This window comes from Globicephala melas, chromosome 15 (genome assembly GCF_963455315.2).
Source record: "Globicephala melas chromosome 15, mGloMel1.2, whole genome shotgun sequence".
NCBI classification, from domain to species: Eukaryota; Metazoa; Chordata; class Mammalia; order Artiodactyla; family Delphinidae; genus Globicephala; species Globicephala melas.
The window spans coordinates 14,362,749-14,376,009 of record NC_083328.1 but is presented as its reverse complement, the minus strand read 5'-3'; the positions used below and the strand labels follow the sequence as shown (position 1 = coordinate 14,376,009).

Below are 13,261 nucleotides of genomic sequence, written 5' to 3'. Positions count from 1 at the left end.
AATGCTTGTTAAATAATATTAAAAATAAACACTTATGGAACATTGAGCACTGCCCTTGGACTAGTGCTAAACCCATGACAGACTGTAGGTGATTCAGGTGACTGTAGGTGATTTAGGAGAAGGTTGGAAAGTAGAAGCTGGAATAATCAGGAAAGGCTTTGTGCCAGAGGCTTGGGCCTTGGAAGAATCATCTTTGGTTTGGTTACCAAGAACCTTTTAAAGTCCTTGAAGGAACTTGGGAGTGCCTGCCAGCCTCCTGTTGGCTGTACCAGGTGAGAGCTGTTCCCATGTAAGGAGGTAAGGGCGACATCTGGGTTTTCCACGTAGCAAGTGGACCTTTTTCTTCCGCTGTGATGTTCGAATACCTTATTCATTTACGCTTCATCACTCACCCATCTCATGACCTTTCTTAAGTCTGTTCAGCCGTCTGATCCTCAGTCTACTCGTTTGTAAAGGGGAACAGTAACACTTCTTTGGTCATGTTCTTAGGATAGTGGTACATCTTAAGTGAAGTAGTACGTATAAAAGCAGTTTGAAAATGGTAAGAGTGCTGTATGAAAGCTGTAACAATGGTGATGACTTACCCAGCCCCAGCCTTCCCACTGAGGCATGGCCTGGGCCCTTGCGTGGCAACTCCAGGCCTTGGCTGAAGGTGACCCCTCTCCGTTTGCCATTTTGTGGCTCTGCCAGGTGAGCAGGCCTCAGTCTGGCTCGGAACTGCTGTTATTCCTGAAACCCCACAAAAGCAGGGGTCCCAGTTCAGTGGGCTGATAGGTGATTCCTGGGTGGGTTTGATGTCAGGATTCATTCAGATTCCAGAGAATAATAAATGTATGAATTCTCGCTTTACTTACCAAAAAACCAATTTCTCTTTCCAGGCAGAGAAGCCCACGAGGAGATAAACATTACCTTTACCCTGCCCACAGCCTGGAGCTCGGACGACTGTGCCCTTCACGGCCACTGTGAGCAGGTGGTGTTCACAGCCTGCATGACCCTCACAGCCCACCCTGGCGTGTTCCCTGTCACTGTGTAAGTACTTTCCTGACCCCATAAGAAGCTCCATTTACTGTAAACGTGACTGGGATGCCTGAGCAAATTCTCAGGACAGCTTGCCTCGTGTTACTTTGTAGAATTGTCATTACTGGGACCTGTCTATAAGATTGTTTCAGTTTAATTTTGGTTTTCTAAAGGTAAAACTTCTGCATAGAAGTATCAGAGGGTTAGTGTTTCAACAAGGTTGTGAAAGCATCTGGTTGCTGTGTGTAAGTTTTAGGTGGCCTTTCCTGTTGGTAGAAGAAGCCACAGGAAAGATGAATAAGAGCTGATCCTGTGACCATAATGACATTTAAGGCTCCTGAAAGATAAAGGTTTTGTTCGTCTCCATTATCCAGGAAGAGTTATTTTTTAAATTGATAGTATAAATTGAACATTATTTTCCGTGATATAGTTACTGTTTCTGAAACTTTTGCTTCATATATATATATATTTTTTTTTTTTTTTTTTGCGGTATGCGGGCCTCTCACTGTTGTGGCCTTTCCCGTTGCGGAGCATAGGCTCCGGACGCGCAGGCTCAGTGGCATGACTCACGGGCCTAGCCGCTCCGCGGCATGTGCAAACTTCCCGGACTGGGGCACAAACCCGTGTCCCCTGCATCGGCAGGCGGACTCTCAACCACTGCGCCACCAGGGAAGCCCTGCTTCATATTTTTTTTGAGCAGCTGTCAGTGTAACCGCTTTGCCTTTAAGGCTTTTCTTGCCTCTCCTTTCTCTGGAAAGGAGATAATGATCTATAATTACATGAAATACACAAGATGTAGCCTATTTAAAAGAATCTTAGGGTGAATCCTTTAAAAATAATAATCCTGGGATTTATCTGTTTTAGACATTTGGAGGTTTGTAGGACAAGTTAAGCATTATTTGCTGTTGGTTGTAATATCTGATAGAGAACTTTGTATGTAAGACTTCCAGTTGTGACTAAGAGTTTAGATAATTTGAGAAAATGGGCTTAAAAGGAGCGAGTCCTTTTCTGGCCACATCATATGCGAGAGGACATGGGTTGAATTCTGAAGGCAGAAGTCTAACACCCAGACTCCTAAGTGCCGGATGCCTATTTCTTATTCTTTACGTGTTTATTAATTTTTTTAAAGAAATTGGGCTTCCCTGGTGGCACAGTGGTTGAGAGTCCACCTGCTGATGCAGGGGACACGGGTTCGTGCCCTGGTCCAGGAGGATCCCACATGCCACGGAGCGGCTGGTCCTGTGAGCCATGGCCGCTGAGCCTGCGCGTCCGGAGCCTGTGCTCCACAACGGGAGAGGCCACAACAGTGAGAGGCCCGCGTACCGCACAAAAAAAAAAAAAAAAAATCACTGAACTAAAAATATAATGGTATTTATCTCAAGAGAATATGTTTCTTATTCATTCTGCACGTGTGGCTCTTCTTGGTGCTATGCCAGCGCTGGTGGCTGAGACACAAGTAAATGTCTCAAGGCCACTGAGCATGTGTCTTGCCCCATCTTCTCCTGCAGACAGCCGCCGCACTGTGCTCCTGACACCTACAGCAACGCCACGCTCTGGTACAAGATCTTCACAACTGCCAGAGATGCCAACACAAAATATGCTCAAGACTACAACCCTTTCTGGTGTTACAAGGGGGCCATTGGAAAAGTCTATCATGCTTTAAACCCCAAGCTTACAGTTATTGTTCCAGATGTAAGTGAGGACAGTTGCTGTGTATGTGTGTGTGTGTCCAGGAACTGTTAGAGCAGGCCCTGTTTACCTCCTTGGGTTAGCTTAGCCCCTGCCATTCTCGCTGTCCAGCTGGGTTGGGAGACCAGGTGGAGTGCTGGAGACTTGGAAAAACATGCCGCCCATTGGGTTAAGAAAATTGCTTCTGTTCTGTTTCCCGCTTTGTTCAACAGCAGTTATTTATTGAGCACTGCTGTGTGCCTAACCTGGGGCTACAGCAGAGGCTGGTTCAGTCTTACTCATCCACGCAGCCACTCACTGAAGCGTATTGGGTTAGTGTCAGTCTGAGCAATAAATAGTTCAGAATCCAGAAAGGCAGAAGTCAATAGGAGGAGATGACTCTGGCTAGTTATTGATGCCTGTGTAGGATTTTACTTTGTAAGGAGGAAATGGGCAGAAGGCACTGTACTATGGACTAGTGGATGATTTGCTAGTTTAGTTTGCTGCTCTGACTTGAGCCCACCTTTAACAGACTGCACTGAATTTTTGTAAATCCTCTTTTCTTCTGTCCGTATATGCCAGGTGGATTTTTCTTTTTGCCCGGTCCGTCCTTCTCTTTCCTTATGCCGCGTTTTTATCAAGTTGTGGACAGTGGTATACCAGGGGCCTGCAGCAATGGGGATCAGGCTGTATGGTGGGCAGGGGCCAGGCTCCAGAAGGCCCTTTGTGCCTCGCTGAGGTGTTTAGACTTTCTCCTCGGACGAGGCCATCACTGCCTGAGTTTGGGCTCTAGGGAATTTGTAGAGCAGTGTGTCAGGAAGACTTGTCTGCCCAACTGATGTGTGTAAATGGGATGGCGCCTGAGGCCTGGAGCTGTGAGAAGGAACAGGAGTGGGGGCCTGGCTGGGATCTCAACAACTGGCCGAGCCCGGTGGCTGCTTGCCTGTGGGACATCAAGGAGGAGTGAGTCAAGGCCGGCTTCAGCGTTTCCAGCCAGGGGCTTGTCCAAGTGGGGAAAGGCCCAGGAAGGAGTTAGGAGTTAGGAACACAGGCTTGGGCTGTCAGCCATGCAAGCTGAGGGCTGTCAGAGCAAGAGGACATAAAGAGAAGAGCAGGGGTTAAAGACTATGGGGCCTTGTCAGGGGCGGGGGGATTCGGGCATAGGACCCCCTTAGGAAGGGAAGGTATGGGTGGTGTCGGGAACACTCTGTCTTCACTTAACAAGCTCCAGCGTTAATAGTTTAGCTGTCGATTCCCGTGTGAATTGATAGTTGCGGCAAGTCTGGAAATTGTGCACCCTGATTCCAGGAACCCAGCATTAAAATCCTCAGTAACTCAGTGCACATGTTTCTGGTTTGTTCTCTTTGTTTAGGATGACCGCTCATTAATAAACTTGCACCTCATGCACACCAGTTACTTCCTCTTCGTGATGGTAATAACGATGTTTTGCTATGCGGTTATCAAAGGCAGACCCAGCAAACTGCGTCAGAGCAATCCTGAATTTTGTCCTGAGAAGGTGAGCAGTGGGTGGGGTCTGACCCAGCATTGCACCAGAAGGTCCCAATTAGTCCTTATTCCATTTATTGTGGGTGATTCCTTTCCTCCAGCGAAATTACTTCCTGTCTTTTTATCAGCAGTCATCTCCCCTCAGCCTCAATTATGGTGTTGCATCTTCAACCATATACCCAGGCCTCAGCTGGGAAAAAAGTGTTCTCTAATCCCCACTGGCAAGCGGCTGACCCTGAGGGCTGCCTCCCCTCCGATTCCACGGGCTTGAGAAGTCACCTCCCAGAATGCTCTTCCGGGTTTCCAGACACATAACGCTGTATCGCAGCACAGTGGCTCTGCAGGGTCAGCTGCGTCTTGCAGGAGGCTCAGATTTCTATTCATTCCCTCCTAGATGAGGTCTATTTTCTTAGGGGTTTAATAGTTCCCCTGACTGATAATAGTTCCCCTGACTGATTGATAGATGTGTGCGGTGTGGCTCCCTGGGTTTGGGATAGGACCAGAACCTGGTAAGAGTGCTGGTGGGGCCGAGTCATCCAGGCTTTGCTGCGTGACTGGGCTGCCGTCTTGCTCTCTTCTAGGTGGCTTTGGCTGATGCCTAATCCCACGGCTGCCGTTTTCTGAGAGAGACTGAGAGAACCATAATCATTGCCTGCTGAACCCAGCCTGGGCCTGGACACTCTGTGAATACATTATCTTGCAATGTTGGGTTATTCCAGCCAAAGACATTTCAAGTGCCTGTAACTGATTTGTATATATTTATAAAAAATCTGTTCAGAAATTGGTCCAATGATGCACGTGCTTCGCACTGGGCACCGCCAGAACCCTTCAGCCTCACCTGCGGACTTGGCGGGATGATCCTGAGTAGCGCCGGAGAGGATTCGTGACCTCGCCGTCAGAGCAGGCCATGCTGTCTTTCCCAGGGTCCCAGAGGCGCTTCACTGCTGGTGGGGTTGAGGTTTGCTTTGGTTCTTGTTTCAGCCCGATCTGTACAGAATGTTCAAAACAGTCTGCACCTTTGATATGATACTGCATTTCCAAAGCCACCCCAATCCATTTTGTGGATTTTATGTGTCTGTGGCTTAATAATTATAGTAACAACAATAATACCTTTTTCTCCATTTTGCTTGCAAGAAAACATACCTAAGTTTTTTTTCCTTTGAAGAAAAAAAAGTCACATTTTAATACTATAATTAAGACAGATTTGTGCTTTTATGTTGAGTAAAAAGTTAAATATTTAAAAGTCACCTACATGGTACAGATCTAAGTTTCATTTTCCACGTGGACAGCGAGGAATTCGGTCTTGTTTGAGTTGAGTTGGCACAGAATGTTCCACTGTCTTTTTCTTCTCTGTTGTCCCTTCCCTCCATTATAAAAGTTAAAACAGCTTCCTCGCTCAAAAGGGCTTAAAAATGAAGTACACACGGCTCTAGAGTGAAAACGAGCTGTTCTCTTCTGGAATGCAGATGACAGTATGGAGAGAGAGGGTGATGAGTCGGTCTAATAGTTATGACAGGGTTTCTTGTTTTCTTTGAAGAGGGGATGGGTTTTCTTTCCTGGGTGTTCTTTGGTTTTTTGGCATTTATTTTTATGCAATTAACATTCTCAGAAGGAAATGGCAACTAGTAGTAGATCAGTAACATTAAGTAAACGATGCCTGTGAAATTTGAAGGAAAGCAATTCTGATTTGCCATTTATCGGGAAAACCAAAAGCGTTTTTCTTTCCTATAACATTTTGATGATCTAATTCCTTTATCCCTGTTTTCCTTCCAAACCATCTTCATTTTAAAACAGTTGTGCATCTTTTCCAGCCCTTTCTTGTTACTTGTATTCTTACCATTTTTCTTTTCCTTAATAGCTTTTTGCCTTAACCCATAGTCATTAATGATTTCTGTGTTCTCCCAAGCCATGTTATAGCAGAAGGGCAGTTAAAACCTTGGGCGCGACTGTCAGTCAGCACTTTTTTCTCTTAACTCCAGGTCTGTATTCTGTTCTAAATTAGAACCAGCCCTGCAGTCTGAAATATATTGGCCTAGAACATTTTATCCCAGGCTTTTTTTTTTCTTTTAATATCCAGGCATTCTTAAATGGAAAACATTTGTGGGCTTTTACTTAAGGTTGTTATTAAAATAATCATCATAGTAACTTGATATGTTAATATTCCTTTTTTTCCTTTTAGTATGTTTCAAGCGCAGTAATCATACTTGTCTATCCAGTTTTTTTATGATATGAGTTGCTTACATGATGCATGGCTAACCGGTTAATTTAGTTTTCTCTTTAGAGACTTTGAGACAAGATTGAGAAAGAGCCATTTGGCTTGGCCTTTAGAAACATCAGTATCACTAAGACCAACAGATTTAGAGGAAGCTGCTACTGAATTAATAAAATCCCCATGAAGTAGAGTTACAGGAATAGATTTAGAACTGGCAGAGTAATATAAAAGGAAGACAGGTGAAAAAAGTCACTTTCACTGGTTTGTTCGATCCAGCTTGTTGCTAACATTAATGGCCCTTGTTTTAATCACAGGGACTGGCTGGCATCTGTAGCCAGGGGAGCAGGGACACTGTTAGGCATGAGGAAAGGAAGTGCCAAAAATGCCTGGATGGTATGACTTGTCATGAGGTCGGGTCACTCACTTTAAAATCCAGCATTCTCCCTCGCAGGTGATTCTCAGAGATCTTCCGGAAACCCAGCGTCAGCCAGGTGTACAAAGGGAGGAGGGGAGCCCATGGGGCCTGGGCCCACTGACCCTCAGCAAGCCCAGAGGACCTGTTACTACCTGGGCACTAGCAGACAAGGCCTTGTCCTCTGCTGTCTCCTGCTGGAGGGCCTCAGGATGAGAAGAGTGTCACAGACAGGGTCTGTCTGCCATTCAGGGGTGACCCCGTGCAGGAACACTGGCTCATCCTCAGGCATCTTGGACCAGAGTCCAATAAAAGGTCAGCAACTTACTATTAAAATGGTTGTTTCAGATCATATTGATCTCTTTCCTTTTTCCTTTTGTCCTTTCACTGTATGACTTGAATCAGTTTTGATTCTATCTATCTATCTGTAAGTTTTTCTTGTCATTAGGAACCTGCCACTTCGGTTGCGTTTTCTTTGGCAGTACGTAGGGATTCAGCATCCTAGTTTTTCAACCCTCCTGCAGGCACTGTGGGGTTTCGAGGGCCAGCGAATCCATTTCACTTACCTTGCTGCATGATGGTCAGTAGCTGATCTGTTACGGCATTCACTCCCAAATTCATTTTCTGTGTTTGAAATATGTGCATATGTGCTTTCCAGAATAAAAAATCTGAATTTGCTGTGTCTCCATTTCCTTCTGTCTGATGGGTGTTTTCTAAGGGAAGAACACGTGCGGTAAGTAATTGGGGGTGTTCTGTAAGCTGTTCTTTCCAAGTGTCACCCGTCGTCAGGATGAGGGGCGGGCAGTGGTATCCTTCTGGGTCTCACCAAGCACACGGGTCTTCTCGCTGAGAGTGCAAACCTCTTTTAGTGTATTGGACCAACAAGTGCTCGCAGAGCTGACTCAACTCCTGCCCAGAAGGAGGACGTAATACAGAGCGTGAGGAGCATCTGCACGGGGATGGGAGTTTAAAGACACCCTTCTTCTTATACACGCGCCCTCCGTGTGCACTCAGCCCGGGGCTCCAGAAGCCGGCTCTGACTTCCCGGCACAGAGCTCCCGCGTCGGCCGGGCCTGTTTTGCCAGGAAATGCATCCTCCGCATTTGTAAAGGGCAGTCATGTTCACTAACGTGAATTTTTCCCTTTCCCAGTGGGCAAGGGCTCTGTGGCTCTTCCCTCCCTCGCTCTCCAGCAGGGGCTGGGTGGTAGGGGCCAGCCTCTGGGTGCTCTGTGGGACAGGACAGTGCTGAGGACGGGACACCTCAACGGGCTTTTGCTTCTACCTCCTTCGCTTCGTCCTGCCGTCTTTAGTGCGTGGAACGCTGCTCCCTCCTCGGACTCGGAGGTTTGTGTGTGGTGTTTCCATCGCGATGCAGAAGCCGTTGGAGAATAAGAGCTCACATCTTCCTTCCCTACCGTCTGTAAAATCTGACATGGACCCAGCCCACAAGTCCAGTTGGAGATGGTGCTTTGTAAGCACCTCTTTGTCCTGGTGGGTGCACTGTGCCTGAAGGTCCTCGGACGTGCCCACTGTCCTTGCGGATTTCAAGAGAAGCGGAGTGAATGCACAGACCCGAGGTGTGCTGTGGAGTCCAGTCCAGCTCATTGTGAACTTACTTGCTGTCTTGAACAAACTCTCTCTCTGCCCGTCTGTGTGAGCCCATCTTTTTTTTTGTCGCTGAAGACCCCAAACTCCTTACACCATGCTAGTTGATGATGGATGAACTAGAGTGGTTTGATCATTGCAGGAGCAGATAGCAGGTTGAAGGGGGTTAAGTTTTGCTTTTGAGGTTATTCACCCTCTTTACTCCAAACTCTTGGTCAGTCAATAACAGATTTTTCTGGGGTTCTTCGTATGTGCCATCACCCATCCAGGAGCTAGAGGCACAGCAGCACGTAGACAAAATGCCTGCCCTCTGGTGGGGAGACGGTCCAGACACACAGAAATATATTTATAATCTCATGGCAGCCAGTGATGCGATCAGGAGGGTTACCTGGATGAGGGTGATGGCTGTGACACCTCAGCTGCGGTGGTCACAGCAGCCATCTTGAGAGAGGTGTGCTTTGAAGGCACACAAAGGGGGGAATTCTGGCCTGGAGCATTCCATGCGGAGGGCAGAGACTGTACTCCTAGGGCCCTGGCTTACTACGGGGTGGAGGATGGGAGTCCTACAGGGATTTGTCTTCTTACCTGAGGACAAGATTCCTCCAGGCTGCTGACGGGGTGGCCACATAGGCATGGCAGGCCACAGGCTCTGCAGGGAGATGCTGCAGCGCCGTCTGGTCCAGGAAGGGTGTTCTCAGGACTGGAATCGGCATGGCAGGTCCAAACCCTGGCTCCAACTCCGACGGGCCACGTAACTTTGACTGAGTGGCTTAACCTCTCTGTGCCTGTTTCCTCATCTGTAAAATAAGGATAACCGTACCCACTTGAATGCAGTGACGATTCAGGTTTGTTTTTTGGGGGTCATTTTTGGCCACACCGTGCGGCTTGTGGCATCTTAGTTCCCTGACCGGAGATTGAACCTGGGACCTCGACAGTGAAAGCACGGAGTCCTAACCAGTGGACCACCAGGGAATTCCCAGGAGCAGGTTAACAAAGCGCTTCGAACAGTGCCTGGCACTCTGGAAACGTTTAACAGTGTGCTGTGGAGGGTGTCCAAGAGCAAGGCTAGTGGGTCACCTCTGGTTACCTTTGGTAGATGAGAACTAACAAAGCAAAGAGATCTCCTCTAAGCTCTAGTCTTCCATCAACAGTGGTGTTGCCTTTGCAATGGGTTCCTGTCATTTGCTGAAGTATTTGAGAACTGATGTCTGAAAAGGATGCGTTTATAACAAACAAATTTCATGAAATAAAAACCACCCTCACCACACATAACACGCACTGATGTTCAAAATTTTTAGTTTCTTCTATTTAATTGAAAAACTGGGCTTAACCACGAAATTGATTGCATGGCCAACTTAAAGGCAGGCAGCCTGCAATTTCAAAAGCACTGTCCTAGTGCCAGCAGTAATAGTGACAGGTCATCGACAGATGGTAGCATATGGGGAGGCAAGAGAACACGGTGTTTAGCAGCTTGGGTTTAGGATTAGGAACCGGATTGTCTGGGTTCAAATTCTGTCACTGCCAACTTTTCTCTTGGGGATCCTTGGGCAAGTTTCATTTATACTCTCTGCCACCATTTTTTTTTCATCTGTAAAAATAAGGATTGATAATAGCGTTTACTTCCTAGGGTTCTTGTGAGGATTCAGTGAATCAAAATGTGTGGAGCCTATAGAGGATAAATGCTGGTTGTAGTTGTGGAGGCCCAGAGTCAGCCTGCTTACCTAGATCCCCTCCATGCAGGGGATCTGGTGGGGGTGTAGGGGCCAGCACTTGGGGGTCAGTTGGTGGAAACAGGACCAGAGCTGAGCCCACGAGCCCTGTCTACTGTCCTATTCACACCCTCCCTACTTTCGTCCCTGGAAAAGTTAAAGGTTAATGGTGCAATTCCACCAGTGATCTGATCCATTGTACAGATTGAACTATGTGAAAGATGACACTTCTCATGACCTCTCTGATGGAAGATGTAGAGACTAGGACGTAGCCCATCTGCAGTCACGAGCACCCATTGATAAAGTGGGTACCTTGGGATGAGGCAGGGGAGTGATGTCGGAGGACGCAGGGATCAGTCCGCTGGTTATGTACTGAGTTCTGGCCCTGCAAGCTCAGCCCCAAAGCTGCATGACACTGAGCCTTCCCTCCCCAGCAGCGCGAGGTCTGCTTTGAATGGAGAGCTTCATTTACAGAAGGCTGATTCACCCACTGGGGCTGTAGCTGGTAGGGTAGAGTCTGGATCCCAGCTGGATCCCAAGCTGTGTCCAAGGCTGAAAAGTTCAGTAATGCCTGGATATTTCTGGCAAAGTGTTGGGCAACTATAAAACAGGACAAATTTGTCTAAACCAGCCATTTCAGGGCGCTGGAAGTTGACCAAAAGCAAGTAAATTAAAAAAATTGAGAAGCATCTATTTATGGAAAAACTTGCTGAACTTCAGGAAAGAACACTGAGTATCTTGCCTGGAGCTACTTCCATTTCCCTCCTCATCCCCAGTTTGTAGTGCTAGCAGGGTGAAGGTGTCTCTAAAAACTAGCAGCTTCATTGTTGGGCTTGATCTGGAGGGAAAGGTGAAAGACCCGTGTGCAATGGCATTGTCTGTAAAAATAGCAAAGTCAATAGGAAATGAACGGGGAAAGCCCACAACTTTGTTAGCCTGAGGCTGCAGTCCCACTTGGGGCAGGTGGCAGACCAGTGGACTCTATAGAAATTTACCAAGGAACTCCTGGAAAAGCAAGAACCAGAGAGGTTCCACACATCCCTGGTTGAACGGGAGGCTGTGTGCACACACACGGGAGACTCAAGAAAGCTCAAGCTCTGTGGTGGAAAGTAAAAGCTGGGATAGGCTTGAAAACAGATTGAATTTTGAATAGGATTCCCCACTCGGCCCCACACCTATGAGCAAAGGGTGAAAGCCTTACTGGCTCGAGTGTTTGATCAGAACCTCAAACCAGTCATTGCTGGTCTCCTGTGCTATACAGATCCAGGGGCAATCTCTCGGGAGTTTTTATTTTACAAAAAAATAAAAATATAAATTAAACTGAGCAGAGACATCATGGGCTACATACCATGGAGAAGATAGTTTCCACAGATTGAGTATAGGCAATTTACTAAAAGCAAAACAATAACATCAGCCTTGGAGGAAAATCAGAATCCACAGTTGCTACAATGTATTATCTAAGATGTCCACTTTTTGGGACTTCCCTGGTGGCGCAGTGGTGAAGACTCACGCTCCCAAAGCAGGGGGTCTGGGTTCGATCCCTGGTCAGGGAACTAGATCCCACATGCACGCCGCAACTAAGAGTTTGCATGCTACAACTAAGGAGCCTGCCTGCTGCAACTAAGACCCAGTGAGCTAAAACTAAGGAGCCCACGTGCCGCAACTAAGACCAGGCGCAACCAAATAAATAAATATTTAAAAAATAAAACGTCCACTTTTCATCAACAAAAAAAGGAAAGTAAAATTAAAGATACAGTACCATTTACAACAACTTAAAAATGTTTAGGTATATCAAACTACCACTGGCATTTTTCACAGAACTAGAACAAAAAATTTCACAATTTGTATGGAAACACAAAAGACCCCGAATAGCCAAAGCAATCTTGAGAACGAAAAACGGAGCTGGAGGAATCAGGCTCCCTGACTTCAGACTATACTACAAAGCTACAGTAATCAAGACAGTATGGTACTGGCACAAAAACAGAAAGATAGATCAATGGAACAGGATAGAAAGCCCAGAGATAAACCCACGCACATATGGTCACCTTATCTTTGATAAAGGAGGCAGGAATGTACAGTGGAGAAAGGACAGCCTCTTTAATAAGTGGTGCTGGGAAAACTGGACAGGTACATGTAAAAGTATGAGATTAGATCACTCCCTAACACCATACACAAAAATAAGCTCAAAATGGATTAAAGACCTAAACGTAAGGCCAGAAACTATCAAACTCTTAGAGGAAAACATAGGCAGAACACTCTATGACATAAATCACAGCAAGATCCTTTTTGGGGAGGGAGACGCAAGAGGGAAGACATATGGGAACATATGTTTATGTATGACTGATTCACTTTGTTATAAAGCAGAAACTAACACACCATTGTAAAGCAATTATACCCCAATAAAGATGTTTAAAAAAAAAAGATCCTTTTTGACCCACCTCCTAGAGAAATGGAAATCAAAACAAAAATAAACAAATGGGACCTAATGAAACTTCAAAGCTTTTGCACAGCAAAGGAAACCATAAACAAGACCAAAAGACAACCCTCAGAATGGGAGAAAATATTTGCAAATGAAGCAACTGACAAAGGATTAATTTCCAAAATTTACAAGCAGCTCATGCAGCTCAATAACAAAAAAACAAACAACCCAATCCAAAAATGGGCAGAACACCTAAATAGACATTTCTCCAAAGAAGATATACAGACTGCCAACAAACACATGAAAGAATGCTCAACATCATTAATCATTAGAGAAATACAAATCAAAACTACACTGAGATATCATCTCACACCAGTCAGAATGGCCATCATCAAAAAATCTAGAAACAATAAATGCTGGAGAGGGTGTGGAGAAAAGGGAACACTCCTGCACTGCTGGTGGGAATGTGAATTGGTATAGCCACTATGGAGAACAGTATGGAGGTTCCTTAAAAAACTACAAATAGAACTACCATATGACCCAGCAATCCCACTACTGGGCATATACCCTCAGAAAACCATAATTCAAAAAGAGTCGTACCAAAATGTTCATTGCAGCTCTATTTACAATAGCCCAGAGATGGAAACAACCTAAGTGCCCATCATCGGATGAATGGATAAAGAAGATGTGGCACATATATGCAATGGAATAT

At 46.0% G+C, this 13,261-nt stretch overlaps 1 protein-coding gene across 2 annotated transcripts in view; it reads left to right on the top strand.

The window, feature by feature from the left end:
• Positions 1-6,254, top strand: part of TMEM248 (transmembrane protein 248) — a 30,859-nt gene extending 24,605 nt beyond the window's left edge. For both annotated transcript variants that reach the window (XM_030871929.2, XM_030871925.3), the window contains exons 4-7: positions 879-1,029; positions 2,526-2,709; positions 4,058-4,201; positions 4,773-6,254. In XM_030871929.2, coding sequence (XP_030727789.1) covers positions 879-1,029; positions 2,526-2,709; positions 4,058-4,201; positions 4,773-4,793 — 500 coding nt within the window. In that variant the 3' untranslated portion in view covers positions 4,794-6,254. The remainder of the gene's footprint in view (positions 1-878; positions 1,030-2,525; positions 2,710-4,057; positions 4,202-4,772) is intronic.
• The last annotated feature ends 7,007 nt before the right edge of the window (positions 6,255-13,261 follow it).